Source organism: Galeopterus variegatus, unplaced genomic scaffold (assembly GCF_000696425.1).
Source record: "Galeopterus variegatus unplaced genomic scaffold, G_variegatus-3.0.2 Scaffold3423, whole genome shotgun sequence".
Classification (NCBI taxonomy): Eukaryota; Metazoa; Chordata; class Mammalia; order Dermoptera; family Cynocephalidae; genus Galeopterus; species Galeopterus variegatus.
The window spans coordinates 1-18,166 of NW_007729534.1; the positions used below are offsets into that span (position 1 = coordinate 1).

At 36.1% G+C, this 18,166-nt stretch overlaps 1 protein-coding gene across 1 annotated transcript; it reads left to right on the top strand.

Moving 5' to 3' along the window:
- Window positions 1–11,668: 11,668 nt before the first annotated feature.
- On the top strand, window positions 11,669–17,398 carry VKORC1L1 (vitamin K epoxide reductase complex, subunit 1-like 1; the record flags this gene model as incomplete). Its single annotated transcript, XM_008585021.1, has 2 exons — window positions 11,669–11,778; window positions 15,866–17,398. Coding segments are annotated over 2 exons (337 nt in total), but the record flags the coding sequence as incomplete, so codon positions are not given.
- Window positions 17,399–18,166: the final 768 nt, after the last annotated feature.

The window sequence follows — 18,166 nt, forward strand, 5'->3', positions numbered from 1 at the left end:
AAAAAAAAAAAAAAAAAAAAAGAAGTAAACTCAGTATTTCTTGTTCTTCCTCCTGCTTCTTTGTCTCGTAAGTGGCTTCACAGTCCACTCGGGTATCCCAGAGACCAGGGGTCAGTCATCATTCTTCCACAATGCAATTATCCATTCCTGTCAGTTTTACTTCTTAAATATTTTTTGAGTTTATCCTTAATGCTCTAGTCCTAGGCCAGACCTTGGTATTTCATCTAAACTGTGACAGTAGTCTCCTAGTTGTTCTAACTCTTTGCACTTCTGACCCCTCCCACCTGTGCTGTGTACCATTGTCATGATCACTGTCACCCCTCTCAGGCACAAGATAGCCCTCCTCACTTGGGTACATAAGTGCTTTGCCATATATATTATGTTATTTTATGTTTCTGAATATGATTTTTTCTCTCTGTTCTTTAAGACTAAGCTTCTTGAGGGTAGGGAGTGTGATTCATTCTGTTTTTGTTTTTTGTTTTTGTAACTGGCCAGTAATGGTTCATTCATTTACGTGCTCAACTTCACAGCCTCTACTGCTTCAGACACCTACTGCTTGTTGTATAGGTATTTGATAAAACTTAAATATATGAATTTTAGATTTCCAGGTAAATATAATGGATGTTTACCTCTACACCCTCAGGAAACCTCAGGAAATGAGAGTAAAGGAATAAAAGAAATTTTATAAAACCACAAGGACGAAAAGCATGAGAAAGTAGACAGTGCTCTAAGAACACTAGCCTCCAGATGTCTTTGTCCCCATCCTTACCCCAGGCAGCGGGAAACTGGTAGAATTTTTTACCTTTTCTAAAGAAACATTTTTTTCTAAAAAAAATTGTGTACAAATACTTGTTTGGGGACCTATAATGATATGATTAGCTCTCTGCCTAATTACCCACCTGTGGTAACATCTAACTTTGTTGTTGTTGTTGGCTGGATGGTACAGGGTTCAAACCCTGGACCTTCGTGTTATCAGCACCACACTGTAACCAACTGAGCTAACCAGTCAGCACTGTAACATCTAATGTTGACAAAGCCATACCCGATAAACAGAAATTCTATTTTGCTTTTAAATTTTAATTAATTTTAAAAATTAGTTTTGTTCATATACAGTGATATTCACTATTTGGTTTACAGTTTGTTGAGTTTAGACAAATGCATACAGTCATGTCACTACCACTGCCATCAGTATCAGAACCAGGTCCCTTTTTCAGAACCATCCCCAGCCCCTGGCAAACATTTATCTATTCTCCAGTACTTTTGCCCTTTCCAGAGTATCATTTAAATGGAATTTTACAGTATGTAGTCTTTGAGTGTGGCTTTGTTCACTTATGACGTATTTGAGGTTCATCCATATTGTTTCATGTGTCAATAGTTCTTTCCTTTTTATTGCTGAGTGGTACACAGTCCATGGTATTGTACCAGTTTGGTCATCCATTTCACTTGTTGAAGGACAATTCACTTGTTTCCAATTTGGAGTGATGAGAAATAAAGCTACTATAAACATTTCCCAGCAGATTTTTGTTTGGGCAAAAGTTTTTGCTCTCTTGAGTAAACAGGTGGCCTTGCTGGGTTTATTGTAGGTGTATGGCTAACATCATAAGAAACTGCCTCTCTGTTTTTCATGCTGTTTTGTATGACAACCAGCAATGCATGAGAGTTGCAGTTGCTTTGATCCTCATCAGCAACAGGTATGTTTGTTTCATTTTGTTACGTTATGTTTATTTGCCATTCTGGTAGTGGTATGTCATTGGCCATCTGTATATATTTGGTGACACGTTTGTATAAATCTTTTGCCTTTTTTAAAATATTGGGTTGTTTGTTTTCTTATGGTTAAGTTTGTAGAGTTTTTTTGTATATTCTGGATGAAGGTCTTTCATCTGATATGTAATTTGCAAATAGTTTTTCCCAGTCTCTGGTAAATGTTTTAAATTTTGATGAAATCCAATTTGCCAGTCCTCTATTGTGGATTGTGTGAGATATGGACTGAGGTTCAGTTTTTTGTTTGTTTGTTTGTTTTGTTTCGCATGTTGATGTCTAATTGTTCCAGCATCATTTGTTGAAAAGACTGTTCTTTCTCCATTGAATTGTCTTTGCACTTTTGTTAAATCAATTGTGTCTGTTTCTGAACTCTGTATTCTTCTCTGTTGATCATCGTGTCTGTCCTTCCACTTGTACCATACTGTCTTGATTACTGTAGCTTTATAATATCTTGAAGTTAGTGTGTGTTCTCCAACTTTATTTTTTTTCTAAACTGTTTTGGCTTTGTGTCTGTCCTTCCACTTGTACCATACTGTCTTGATTACTGTAGCTTTGTAATATCTTGAAGTTAGTGTGTGTTCTCCAACTTTATTTTTTTTCTAAACTGTTTTGGCTTTTCTAGTTCCTTTCCATTTCTATATAAATTTGTGTCACTATCTACAGAAAATCCTACTTGTATTTTGATTAGAATTGCATTGAATCTGTAGATCCATCTGCGGAGAATTAATATCCTAACAATACTGAGTCTTCCAGTCTGTGGAACACAATATATCTTTGTATGTACGTAGGTTGTCTTTGCTTTATTTCATTAATGTTTTATAATTTTCAGTATATAGATACTACACATATTTTGTTAGATTTGTACCTACATATTTTCTTTATATGTTTGTGAATGTGCTATTGTAAATGATATTCAGATTTTTTTATTTCCAATAATTCATTGCTAGTATATAGAAACAATTTTGATTTTTTTATATTGACCTTGTGTTGTGCAGCCTTATAAACTCACTTCTTAATTCTAGGAACTTTTTCATATTCTCCTTGTGTGGAAGTAAACGAAGACCATCCAAATGAGAACAAGTAAAGGCTGTTATTCAGAGCTCCCTATAGCAAGGGCATCAGCCACCGTTATTTGCATTTGGCATAGACTCAGAGGGGAATCTGAAAGGGGAGTATAAAAGCTTTAGAGTGAAACAAGAGAAGACTTCAGGTATGCCCTGATTGAAAGTTGTTGGTGTGAAGAATCTGTAAGCAGGGCTAACTAGAAGTGGGGCATCCTATGTGATTGGTTAGGGAAGTATATTTGGCTTTCTCTGATTGGTCCTAAATTGGAAGCAGAGCAAAAATTAGGGAAGCTGGCAATTTTTTATCAAGTCCTGGCCATTTGGGACTGATGGCTACAGAAGCTGTCCTTTGGCTTCCTGGGCTGGTTGCTGCATAAGTTGTGGGTTAGAGTTCTGTATTTAAATATGGTCTGGCCATTGTTTGTATATTATTTTTTCTACATAATGTTGTCTACAAATAGAGTTTTATTTCTTCTTTTCTAATCTGTATGCCTTTGATTTTTTTTTTCTTCCTTTATTGTACTGGCTAGGACTTCCAGTACAATGTTGAATAGGAGTGATGAGAGCAAATACCCTTGTTTTGTTCCTATTTTAGGAAGAATTTAGTCTTTCCCCATTGAATGACATGATAACCATAGAGGTTTTTTTAAGTGACCTTTGTCAGATCAAGGAAAATTCCTTCTCATTATAGTTTGCAGAGTGTTTTTTATCATGAGTAGATGTTGTCCTTTGTCAAATACATTATCTGCATCTATTGAGATGATGGTGTGGTTTTTCTTTAGTCTGTTAATATGGTGAATTGCATTGATAGACTGTTGAATGTTGAACCAGCCTTGCATTCCTAGACTTAATCCCACTTGGTCATGATATTATCCTTTCTATATATTGCTGAACTGATTTACAGTATTTTTTTGTGGATTTTTATGTCTATTTTCATGGCTGGATATTGGTCAATAGTGGGGTATTTTTCTTTTCTTTTCTTTTTTTTTTTTTTTTTTTTTTTTTTTTTTCTTGTAATGATTTTGTCTGTTTTGATGTCAGAGCAATGCTGGCCTAACAAAATGAGTTGACAAGTGTTCCCTCGTCTTCTGTTTTCTCAAAGAGATTGTATAGAATTGATATTATTTCTTATATATTTTGTAGAATTTGCCAGTGAAACTATCTGGACCTGGAGTTTTTGTTTTCTCTTTATTTGTGAGTGAATTTTGGTATTGTGAATTTCAAAATATTGGTCTTTTTCAGCTAAGTTGTCGAATTGATTGGCATAGTGTTGTGTGTAGTATGCCCTTATTCTCTAATGTGTATAACTGGCTGTAGTGATATCCCCTCTCTCATTTCCGATATTGATACTTTGTGTCTTTTCTCTCTATTTTTCCATTGTCAAGGTTTATCTATAAAAGTTAGCTAGAGGTTTATCAATTTCATTGGTCATTTCAAAAAAGCAGCTTTTGGTTTCATTTATTCTCTCTATTCTTTTTCTGTTTTAAATTTCATTGATTTCTGCTCTGATTTTAGTTCCCACCCCTAGCCAACATGTACACTTCCTCTTGCTTTAGGTCTAATTTGTTCTTTTTTCTTTTCCTTTTTTTTTTTTTTTTTAGTTTTTTAAGGTAGAATTTTACCTGCTTTTCTAATATAAGCATTTTAATGCTACAACTTCCCCTGTAAGCACTACTATAGCTGCATACCACTAGTTTTGATATGCTGCATTTTTTTCAGTTCAAAATGTTTTCTAATTTTTTTCAGACTTCCTCTTTGATCCATGGATTTCTTTCTTTTTTTTTTTTAGAAGTGTGTTGTATAATTTCCAAATAGTTGGACATTTCCCAGATATTTTTCTGTTACTGATTTCTAGTTTAATTCCATTATGGTCAGAGGACATACTTTGTATGATTTCAATTATTTTAAATTTGTTAAATTTTGTTTACAATGTGTTTATGTTTTGTTTATGAAATGGTCTGTCTTGGTGAATGTTTCATGTGTATTTGAAAAGAATGTGTGTTCTGCTCTTGTTGGGTGAAGTATTCTATAAATGTCAGGTCAGATTGGTTGCCTTCTGTATCCTTTGTTATTTTCTGTCTACTGGTTCTTTTAATGACTGAGAGATATATATTGAAGACTTTAAGCATATAATTGTGGATTTTTTTTTTTCAGTTCTTTTAGTTTTTACTTTGTTTATTTTGGAGTTCTCTTGTTAGATACATACACATCTAGGATTGTTTTGTGTTCTTGGCCAATTGACCCCTTTATCATTATATGACTCTATTCCCAGGTAAGTTCTCTTGTTCTGAAGACTATATTTTCTGTATACAGCTACTATACCTTTTTTTTCCTTGTGGGAAAATATACAGTCACGCGTTGCTTAACAACAGGGACACATTCGGAGAAATGCTTCATTGTGTGAACATCATAGAGTATATTTACACAACCTAGGTGGGATAGCCTACCACATACTTAGTCTATAGGGTGTAGCCTATTGCTCCTAGGCTACAAACCTGGACAGCATGTTTCTGTACTAAATACTGTGGACACTTACATAAATACTTACTGTGGTGTTGCATCTAAACATAGAAAAGGTACAGTAAAAATGTGGTACAAAAGATTCACACTGGTGCACCTGTACAGGACACTCACCACGAGTGGAGGCTGCAGGACTGGAGGCTGCGCAGGGGGAGTCGGTGAGTGAGTGGAGAGTGAGCGTGGAGCCCAGCACAGTGCCGGCCCCGCTCTAGACTCCAGACACTGCACACTTGGGCTACATGATGTTTATAAAAATATTTTTCAATAATAAGTTAACCTTAGTTTACTGTAGTTTTTTTACTTTATAAACTTAAAAAAATTTTTTTAACTTTTTGACTCTTTTGTAATAACACTTAGCTTAAAACACAAACACATTGTACAGCTGTACAAAAATATTTTCTTTATGTCCTCATTCTATAAGCTGTTTTTCTATTTTATAAATTTATTGTTTTTTCCTTTTTAAATTTTTCTGTTAAAAACTAGGATACAAACACACACATTAGCCCAGGCCTACCCAGGGTCAGGATCATGAATATCACTTTCTTCCACTTGCACATCTCGTCCAACTGGAAGGTCTTCAGGGGCAATAACACTCATGGAGCTGTCCTCTCCTAGGATAACAACACCTTCTTCTAAAGGACCTGCCTGAGGATGTATAACAGTTAACTTTTTTATATATAAGTAGAAGGAATACACTCTAATGATAAAAAGTATAGTATAAGTAGACATGTAAACCTGTAACATAGTTGTTAATTGTCATTATCAGGTATTATATACCTTTAGAACACAGTGTTATAACACCAAGGTCAAGTGTTCAGGTCCCCATGCTGAAGAGCTGCCAAAAAACAAACAGAAAAAAGTACATGTACTATAATAACTGTGTGTACTATACTCTTTTATGACTGGCATCGCAGTAGCTTTGTTTACACCAGCATCACCACACACACGTGAGTACTGTGATGTTGCTCTGCAATGGCTGTGATGTCACTAGGCAATAGGAATTTTTCAGCTCTATTATAGTCTTATGGGACCATGGTCGTATATGTGGTCCTTCATTGACCAAAGTCATTATGCAGCTTTGTTCAGGTAGATAGATCCCAGAGAAGGAATCCGGAAGGGTCTGATCCACAGACGCTCAGTTCCTTCTTGTAAATTGGTAAATTAAGTACATTTTTGCTACTGGCCTAATAATAAGGAATAAGTGAAGGGATGGGACAAGAGACAAGGAGTATTATTATTATTATTAGATTATTATTATTAGATATATATGTATAGGGAGAAAGAGGAAATTTTTAAATTGTTATTAAAGAGTAAGTATTGATATTCTTAAAACAATGGTATAAGCAAGATAATTTCACATTTAAATAACAAAGGAAAAATAAATAACAGAAAAAAGCAAATAATTCCCAAAGTAGGGCCGAGCCCGTGGCGCACTCGGGAGAGTGCGGTGCTGGGAGCCCACCGCGGGTTCAGATCCTATATAGGGATGACCGGTGTGCTCACAGCGCTCACTGGCTGAGCGCGGTGCGGCCGGTCTCAAAAAGGACAAAAAAAAAGAAAAAAGAAAAAAAAATTCCCAAAGTATAAATAATGAGTAAATAAATAAAGGTAATCAGAAGTTTAAACTTATCTGTGAATATATTTATTTAAACATAAAAGCATGTTTGCCATTTTTACATCTGTCTTAGCTAGAGTTAAAGATGATATTTAGGGACTGATGGTGGAAGTATAAACTGGTGTAACTTTTTGCACAGTAACAGTATTTTTTAAGATGCACATGCTGCTTGATCAAGTCATTTCCCTCGTAGTTTATCCTATGGAAATAGTATACTATGCAGACAGATATTTTGTACAATATATTTATTTAATGCTTTAAAAAATCATGAGAAGCAGGGCTGGCCCGTGGCTCACCTGGAAGAGTGTGGTGCTGATAACACCAAGGCCACGTGTTCGGATCCCTATGGGGATGGCCAGTTAGCTCACTTCGGAGAGCATGCTGCTGACAACACCAAGTCAAGGGTTAAGATCCCCTTACTGGTCATCCTTTAAAAAAAAATTATAAATAAATAAATAAATAGAATCATGAGAAAGGAAACAGCCTAATATTCACTAACAAGGATATCTTGGAGTTAATTATGGTCTTTCTTCCGTAAAATGTAAAGCATTATGCAACATTTAAGATCAAAGTTAAGATGTTTTAATAAAGTGTACCTACGTTTGTGGGGAGGGGGAAGCTTTATGTAAGTGCATGCTATTTCAAAACTATCAGGCCTTGAAAAGATAATGCAGATAGCAGAGTGTCTTGTGTACACGTCTACTTATATTTCTTATATTAAATTACTACACAATTATTCTTTTTATTTTTATTTATTTATTGCTTTTTACAAAGGTGGTTTGAAGTTCTTAACACATTTATTTCTCATAACACCCCTATGAATTGAGTACTATAATCATCTCCATTTTAAAATGAGAGAGTTCAGACTCCAAGGTGAAGTGACTTACCCATAGCCTATTCATAAGTAGCAAAGCCAAGTTTGTCTGACTCCAAAGCCTGTGCTATTAACACTATGGTCTCTGTGTGTCTCAGTAAGGAAACTGGTTCACACTCTGTACACCTTTCTTTAGTATAAATAAGGAAAAAAGATAATCTTATTTTTCTTGAGGCCCCTTCATAGTGCCCCCAACCAACTTTGGAAGACAACTGGTTTTTATTTGTGTGGGTTACAGTTTATTTAGGTGGAGTTTTGGTTTATCCAAACCGAAAAACAGGATTCACTAAAAGGTTTTTAAGTTACCATGCCACTCCTAGCAATTTTAAAGTATAATAATATTTTATGAAAATCTGCTTCTGTTCACCTTTCCAAGGAAAATAATCTTATGTAATGCCCATCTACTTTGCTTGTGAGTTATACTCTGGTTTCTCTTCAGATCGTATAAATCTTTCGCCTTTTACTTTGCTTGTGAGTTGACTTGCTGACAATTATTATGTGCACCTTTATCAAATTAACTTTATTAATTATATTTATCAAGGAAATAAGCAATTATTCAGTTTGGTTGAAAATGCTGGAATAGTAGTTGCATTTTATAACTTATGTGATATATGGGGAAGAGCATAGCACTGTGATCCAGGAGACCAGTGATGTAGCTTTGTTTTGGAGTCTGGATTCCTACAGCCATCCCAGTGAGTCTTCCTCTGGGGGGTGGGGGTGGGGGTGGGTTGATGGGAAGGGACTCACTAGTACTTAACTGGGGAGATGCAAACATTCTAAATGATGATGGGGTGTGGATTTATATCAGGTGTATCCATTTGTCAGAATTATACAGTTTAAATTTGTGCATTAAGTTATATAAATTTTAACTTAAAAAAGAAGTAGGAATAACTGTCAAGTGGGAAGTAGGTAAAGGTGGAGCAGAAACAAGAAAGGCACAATTATCAAAGCTGGGTGATGGGCACATGGGGTTTATTACGCCATTCTGTTCACTTGGTGTGTATGTATTTGAAGCTTTCCATAATAAATTTTTTTTTAAAAAAAGCAACATTCTGGCCTACCATATTAGAAAGTCAAAAGATAATATTTAGAATTGATAAATCATAAGTAGCAGTGTAAACTTATTACCTAGAAATGAGGAGGTAAGTACAAGTGAAAAACAGTTGAAAGACATCAAAGTGGTCGCCTCTGGGAATCAGAACTGAGTGTAGGGCTGGTGGTCAGCTCAGGTGGTTAGAGCACAGTGTTGTAACACCAGGGTCAAGGGTTCAGATCCCGATATTGGCCAGCCACCAAAACAAACACACACAAAAAAGAACTGAGTGTGGGAAGGGCTGGAGTAGGGAATGTCTGCCTTTTGTTTTATAGGCTTTCGGTATTTAATTTTGACACTTTGTGCATGTATGTCTTAGATAAAATAGTATATTCTGTGGATTACTGCGTTGTTTTTAAAGAAATATCCACGTAATCCTGTGTGAATAATTAGGCATAGACCAGTGCTTTGAATATATAAAAATTCTGTTTACCCATGATAGTTTTGGCAGTATTTCCATTGCCAAAGGCAGTGGTTTCGATTTGAGTTCCTGCCTCAGCTGAGTAGTGTTCGGGTGTGTGGACTGCACAGTTTCTCCCTGTCCCTGTCCCTGCCCCTGCAGCTGCTCTTTTACACAGATCATGAATAAGGTTATTTCACTTTCCTGTTTCAAAGCCTCCAAATATCTCTTTCGTTGCAATTAGAAAAAATTCGAACTCTTCTTCATGGCCTACAAATAGGGCCGTAAATCATTTAAATGATTGGACATGCCTGATTTCTCCTGTCACCCTCCCCTGATCACAGTGGTGGCCTTCTTTCTACACAGCTCGTTCCTACCTCAAGGTCTTTGTGCTTGCCACTCCTCATGAGACTGCTGCTTCTCATCCTTCAGGATATGATTCAGAATTTAATTCCTGAAAAAGGCCTTCCTTGGACATTTAGCTAGAGTAGCCAACTTCACCCTTTATCCAGAGCAGTCGGTCTCAGAGTATGGTCTTTAGACCAGAAGCATCAGCATCACCTGGGAGCATTTTGTTTTGTTTGTGTTTCTTTTTGGAAACGCAGAGTCTTAGGCCTCACCACAGACCCACTGAAGCAAAATGTGCACTTTATCAAGACCCCAAGGTAACTGCACTTTTAAATTTTCAGAAGCACTGATCTAGAGTATCCTCTCTCTCATTTTCCTATGTATCTGTTAATAGGCTTGTCCATTTCTGAAGATAACTTAATCATTTGTTTACCTGTTTATTCTCTTACCTAAATAAAATATGAAACTCTGCAAGGGTCACATCTTATCTAGTTTGTTGAGTCTGAATCCCCAGCATCTATCACAGGGTCTACACCTAGTGTATGCTCAATAAGTATTTGGTGAATGAAAGAATAAATAGATATAGTGAAGATTATTTTGTATTCTTTGAAATGTATAACTGTACAATAAAAATCTTCATGGCTCTTGCTTGCTTGTAAAATTGGGGTTGTTCTTATCTCCCTTTATCATTATAAAAGGTTTTCACTCTATTTCCTGGACATTGAGTACTAACAAACTAACACAACTAATAAAGAATCACTTATTTATCCTTGCTTTCAGGTGATTTGTCTTCAGAACCAAAGTTGAGGTTTTATTAGAGTGTTTCTGACAACACCGTAAATGGTTTTCTTTTTGGTATTTAAAAAGCATTCTCATTCAGAGCTAAAGTTTTATCTTCAAAGTAAATGCTAGTTCGATATTTGTAACAAGTTTTATTAAATCAGAACTTAATAATCCTTTTTTTAAAAAAATAAGAAAATAGGATTCTTTTTTTTTTTTTCCTTTTTGTCTTTTTTACTGACCTGTAACGGGATCGCAACCCTCGGTGTCGCGCCCGCACCGTGCTCAACCAGTGAGCAGGAACCGGTCTCCACATGGGATCCGAACCCTCGGCAGGAGTGCCGCTGCACTCCCAAATGGCGCACTCTCCAGTGCGCCACCGGGCTGGCCCGAAAATAGGATTCTGAAAATGTTGGGTCAAATGCAAAGTTTGAAGTTAAACTGCAAATAAAAACTGGGGCATATAATGTATCAATTTTTACTTTTGAGATATGATTCTAGGAAAAACACGTTTTCTGATATTGTCCTACATTTAAAGATATGTTATTGGGATAAATATTTTTCCTAGTGCATATCCTGATGAAATTTGTCAGGAAATTACTTTTCAATCTATATGTTTTGAATAAAGAAATTGGACAGCTTACATCAATGGCTTTCAAGTGGGGGTGATTTTGGCCCCCAAGGGACATTTGGCAATGGCTGTAGACATTTAGTAGCCACAACTGGGGGTGGGAGATTGCTACTAGCTTGTAGTGGGTAAAGGGCAGGGATACTGCTAAACACCCTGTAATGCACAGAACAGTCTCCCACCACAAAGAATGATCTAGCTCAAAATATCAGCATTGCCACTGCTAAGAAGTCCTGGTTTAAATTGAGAGAGGCTTCCTGCAAATACTAGTGCCATCAGAAAAAGAATGCTTGGTCCTATCTTTTGGAAAAGAGAATACGTAGAAATTTGGCCACTTTAGAGATTCAGATGGGAATATTGGCGCTTTTAGATATGTTCATTTTAGGTCATTATTTAATTAGATGCAATATAGAAATCTAATGCCTGGCCTCCCTTTTTGGAGTAAATCACTCTTTCAACAAAAGACATGTAAAAAAAATTGGCAGTTTAGTTGATTTTAGCATTGGATTACATTCTCAAATAATTTTACATTTTTAAAAATAGGGAAATTCAAATATAGGGTTACTGGTTTTCCTTATTTTACAGATGGGGTCGAGGATTTGGTCTTTTGGGTTCCATTTTTGGAAAGGATGGTGTATTAAACCAGCCAAACAGTGTCTTTGGACTTATATTTTATATACTGCAGTTATTACTTGGTAAGTATTTATACAGCAATACAAAAATAAGTTTGTTATATTTCATTTGTGTGTCTTTGCCTTAAAGTGTACAGAACTGCCAGTTTGCAGCATATTTTTGTGTTGTGACAGACAACTTGATTCACTAAGACTTTTTATGATGCTACTGTTGAACGTCAGTTGGTGTTTAGTCATGGATAGCAGCATCTCATGAGGTCCAGTAAACGTAGTTTCATTCAAGGAAATTATTATTACAAACCATCTTCCCTGTAAACTTTTTTTTTCTTATGATTTTATAGACTCTGTAGCTATTTTAAAATATCGTGTATTGAGATAATATTAATAGTAAACTATGTGAGGGTACGTCAAAAAGTTCATGGAATGATTCATTATCTTTTTATTTTTTTTGGTCCTTTTTGAGACCGGCCGCACTGCACTCAGCAGTGAGCGCTGTGAGCGCACTGGTCATCCCTATATAGGATCCGAACCCGCGGCGGGAGCGCTTCTGCGCTCCCAGTGCCACACTCTCCCGAGCGGGCTCGGCCCGATTCATTATCTTTTAATTCCTTTTTTTTTTTTTTTTCCTTTTTGTCTTTTTTACTGACCGGTAACGGGATTGCAACCCTCGGTGTTGCGCCTGCACCGCGCTCAGCCAGTGAGCGGGAACCGGTCTCCACATGGGATCCGAACCCTCGGAGGGAGCGCCGCCGCACTCCCAAGCGGCGCACTCTCCAGTGCGCCACCGGGCCGGCCCTTAATTCCATTTTTTCATGAACTTTTTGATGTACCCTTGTATTTATAATTCTATCACCTTTACATATCCACTATTTCCGTTGTCTTTTGCTTTTTAAAATAACTCTTTTTTTCAATCTAGTGTTGTCTGTCCTCAAATGTTTTGTAATTGTTGACATAGAGGTCTCACGTTTTTATGTTTTTATGTTATAAATAATGCTTAATAACTTTGTTTAAAGCACCCCTCCTCCTCCTTTTCTTCTTTAGTTCCGCAAAATTGCTTTTCAAGCATGGGGTTAATGAGTCAAGAAACTTAGAAATTTTTTATGGATTTTAATAGGTATTACTAAATTGCTTTCCCCACAGTTGTGTGGTTTCTGTGAAGCTTCATCAGTATTTTTTTTAAAGTATTTCTGTAAAATGTCTGATGGTTACGTATTAGTAACCATTTTAATTTTACTATATTTTAATTTCCTTTTATTGCCCACTTAGTTATTGGGATCCTGATAGTCCATTTTCATATTTGTTACAAATATTTTACCCATTGTTTATCCCTTGTTGCATTTTGTGAATTTTTATTGCATCAGTATTTGTATCTTGAGTTAAATCCATCCATTTTCCCTTTTACCTTTCAGTTGTTAATATTACATTCCATTATCTGCCAGCTCTTCTGTGATTTGATTCATTAAAAATATATTTAGCTTTCTACCTGAAGTTGATTTGTTATGAGGCAAATTGTGAAACTAAATTTTTCTCATAGTCCTGTCAAGTTTGTCCAGTTCCATATCTGTATATTTATCCAGCAGAAATACAAAGATGTATTTACAAGGATTTTCATAGCATACAGTTTAAAATAGCAAAATGTTGTAAGTAGCCTAGCAGTAGGTAATGGCTGAATAAATTAAGGTACATCCATGCTAGAAAATACGATGCAGCCATTAAAGGAAAAAGTAAGTCTGTACATAGGATCTATATAAAGGAACAAGGTATTGTTTAGTGAAGAAAGCAAATTGTGGTATAATAGATATAGAATAAATATATGTTTGTATATGTGCAGAAAAGGACCTGGTGGTTGTGGGGAGGGAGAAACTTCACTTTTTATTCCATGTATTTTTTTTGTTCTATTTCTAGAGAAAAATATAAAGTATAAGCCCAAATGCAAGGCACTAGTTCATTTTCCCTTAATTGGAAAGAGCCTAAAAGCCTTTTTAACTATATTAATTTTTAGAGATGGAAGTGAAATAGATTTCTTTCTATAATATTAATTTGTTAATTTCATTATATATATATATATATATATATATATATATTTTAAATTACATGTATCGTATGTATTTTTTCCATCCACATTTTATAAGGGATTTTATAAGACTCTTCACATGCTATTGTGTTGTGTTTTATCACTGAAGGCACATTGAACTCATCTAACAGTGTTCCAGAGCACATCCTCTTCACTCCCGGCTGAGCTGTTTGAGATACAGCCCTTTTAATTTAGTTTTTCCATAGGTAATACATTCACATGGTTCAGAAGTCTAAAAATATATATAAGATGCTATATAGTGAAAAATCTGCCTGTCCCTTTTTTGCCATTTCCACAGCCCCTCATCCCTGCATCCCCGACTGGTACTTTCTCTGTGCCTATGTAAGAAAACACAAATCTGTGATCTCAATGTTCTTTCTTTTTTAAATATAAAAGACAGATGCTGTAGATGCTGCTCTGCAACGTTTTTTTTTTTTTGCTCGGCTGATCTTTCCATATCAGTACGTTAAGGGGCTTCATTCTCTTTTCATCTGCAAAATATTCCATTGCATGATTGATTTAGAATTGTAGCACATTTTAAATTCCACTGGGAATTTTACCCCAAGCCACAAGTATTTAGTTACATTACAATAGTATTTAACTAATAGCTGGCATCTATAGAGCATACCTTATATTAGGTATGACAACAGTGTTAGGAGGCAGTCACGATTACTATCCCAATTCTAGTCAAGGAAAGAGAGGCATGGAGAAAGTAAATAACTTGCCCATGTCACTTTGAAACTAACTTTCGTAGAAAAAAAAAAATAAGGTGACAGTGTTAAGTTTTGAAATTTTAGCTGTTTAGCATAGGTGAAGTCAGCAAACCTTTTCAGTAAAGGGCTAGACAGAAAATAGTGTAGGCTTTGCTGGCTACCGCAACTACCCACCGCTGCATTTCTAACCGCTGCATTTCTAGTGTGAAGGCAGCCATAGGCATCTTATAAGTGAATAGTATGGCTGGGTGCCAATAAAACTTTACAAAAGCAGGTGGCTAGCCAGATTTGCCAGCACCTGGCATAAGTAAGTCAACAGCACTTTCATCTTGAGGAGCCCTATTAAAGCTCTTTATCTAGTTGTGATGAGTCCTGTGGGCAAGTCAGTCCCTGTGGCCATGCTGCAGCCCATAGGCACCTTCTCCTTGCCTTTCTTTTTGCCAACAGGCACCAGGATTTGGGCTCCTTAATTGACTTCTTTATACCTGCTACCACCTATTCTTATTTTTTCCTGTACCGTTAGCCATTAACTGTTGGGTTGGAGGGTAGTTTAATATGCTCTGTCTTATCCTCTAGTCTTAAAAATAAATGCACATAGTCTCCATGTTTTTGGCTACAGGAAATTATAAAAGAATACAGGTGAAGATAGAGTCAAAAATTCAGGCACATTTTTGTCTTGAGAGCTCTGGCTTAGCACACATAAATAACTGCCTTTTTTCTTGATCTGGTTTGATCTACATGTGGTCAACTGGCCAAATGTGGTTTCCCTTATCCACCAGGGTGAGCCCTTTCTGAAATGTTTATCAAGACTTTTTTTCCTTCTTCAGCAGCTTGTTGGTATAGTCATATCCCATTATGGATTTTTGATAAATTTGATTAAAACAAGGAAAAGCAAATTTTAGTTTCCACAGATGGGGGAGGCTGTAGCCAAAAGGTCAGGGGAGGATCTTAACAAACATGTACAGCTTGGAAGAAAAGATCCTGGTCCTCACTTTGTGTTATTAATCAGGAGAGATGGGGCTGTCTGCTTTACAGATGAACTTCATTGCTCAATGTGATTGTGAGACTGCACATTTTCTTTGCATGCATATCCTTATCTAAGAATAGCTAATGAAATAACATTTCATCTGAAATACTGGCAAATCAAAAACATTGCAGCTATAAAACTGGTATCCTATCTGTAAAGTCAACCTGCATATCTTAACAAAATAAACCAGTAGTTTTCGTTCTCAAATTTCAGTTTTGCAGTAAGATCAGTATTCAAACACTGCAGCAGATCACAAAGTGTTACCTTCTAACTCAGAAGCTTTCTCTCCCTCCAGGGTCAAGGCCTGATTGAGCCCAGTGTCTCTTTCTCTTGCAGGCATGACAGCAAGTGCAGTGGCAGCTTTAATCCTCATGACGTCCTCCATCGTGTCTGTGGTAGGGTCTCTGTACCTGGCCTACATTCTGTACTTTGTGCTGAAGGAGTTTTGCATCATCTGCGTGTTCACATATGTGCTGAACTTCATTCTTCTTATCATCAACTACAAACGACTAGTTTACTTGAATGAGGCCTGGAAACGGCAGTTGCAGCCCAAGCAGGACTGACAACTTTATGAACTCTTAACTGACAGTCTGAAGTCCCTTTTCCATTAAGTTTATTTTGCAGTTTTTGTTTTGTTTTGTTTTGTTTTGTTTTTTTATTCTTCACAAGACACTTTCCCTAAGAATCTTAAACTGATTTTTTAAAATCCTGTCAATTAGAAGGGGCCCTAGCTATTTTGTGTCAATCTTAAGTATGGATATTAAAAAAAAAAAAAAAAGGATACACCGAGCCAATCAAAGACAAGCTTTAACTACTTCGAAGATCTTTCTGAAATAATAAAATGTAGCCCTAGCCCCCTTCCCTCAATTGTAAAGTGAGCAACCATTGCTAGTAATTCTTTAATGTGTATAAATTCAATTTCAGGTATAACAAATGTGATCATGACATGAAAATATTTTAGAATAGATACTGTATTAAATATTGCCATGTTTACAATATGTAATATGTTTTTAGCTGATGGATTTAAACATGTAGATTCAACTAGAATCCATTTATGTGATATTTGTAAATAAAGGTAGAAGTATTGGATCCATCCCTGCAGAACTTACTGTACAGTTTAGTTGAAGTGTAGCAATGAAGAATGGTCAGCTCAACGTTGTCAGATGAAATAATGAAAACAGTAAGCCCATACAGAGCATCTTGTGAAAGTGCTGACAGCTGTGGGTACAGCATTGACGGCAAAAATAATGGGGTAGTGGTTCCCTTTCATCTCCCTCCTCTGAAGGAAGACACTATTTGAATGTTCAAGTCAAGTTTGTGTCTAGTCATAAAACTGGATCCATTGTAACCTTACAGAATGAGTCATGTGACTGACCAGACCTTCAAGTCCAAGGCCTTCAGGATGCCAGTGACGGGAAAATGAGTATATTTCTTTGGAGAAAAGCTGGAAACATTAATATGGCATTTTTGGGTACAGTCTTACAACAGTTGAATTTTCATGCAGATATTTTTCCTTAATATTGGTGCCAGTCAACTAGACAGTATTATGACTTTGAAATAACCAGTTTAAGCCCAACCACTACAGAGTAGGATTGCTCTTTGGTAGCTCTATAGTGTTTTCCCTAATTGTTTCTTTCTGCACTAACTAATCGGATGTCTAGTTTAATTGCTTTAGAGTCAAATATTGGATTTGTAATCTTCAGGGCTGACACGCTGCTTCAGTTTGCTGAATTGGGAGAAGTACTACAAGTAGAAATACATTAAGGTGAAATACAGTAAATGTCACTGCTCTTTGTAATAACTACGCAAATGCAGTAGGAAGAATTTTTAAAGGTGATTTGAATAAACCCAAATGAATTTGTGACAGTATGTTCTTGTGGTTAACATCTTAGAATGTTAAAAGTGCCTTCTGTCTTAAATCTCAAACCAAATATTTTGTGTGTTGAACTTGGGCAGAAGTGTCCTTCCTTTCTTTCTTACCATGTAGTAGAAAACTTGCATTCTACAGAAAGGTTCTGTATGATCATTTTATTACTTAGATTGAGAAGTAGTAGCAACGTTTCTAATTCCAATTCAATTAATCATTATGTTTAAAATAGTCAATTAGACTGGTGACTTTTGAGTGCTTTATTTGCCGCCTTTTTGAAGGTTGGGGACAAGCTCTGCTCTGTAAATTGAAACATGTAGAGTCAGCAACCGTTCAGTAGTTTCCAGCTAATTCATAATTGATGCAATGTAGGTCTTCTGGCCCAAGGTGGATATAAAATCTGAATTGTAATGAACCAGTTTCTTAAAAGATAGCTTAATTGGATTTCATCAAGGCTTATGTTTTCCATGAATGTGAATATTTCAATGACTGTTTTATTATGTATGTATTGTTCTTGTATTCTTATGTAGTTAAAGAACTCTAGAAAGCATTGATTGGTGTTTATGGAGAAACAGCCCTCATGCACAGTGATGTCATCTTGTAGCAGTGCATCCAGTTCTACCAGGCAGTTGACTGGTTCTCTTTCCTAAACTAGAGTGGAAATGGCTTAATGGTCAAGACTTCTGTGGTATATGTAACACCGGCTGTGCTAAACAAGTTCCTCATGTCCCACTTTGAAATGGGTTTTTTTTTTTTTTTTTTTTTTTTTT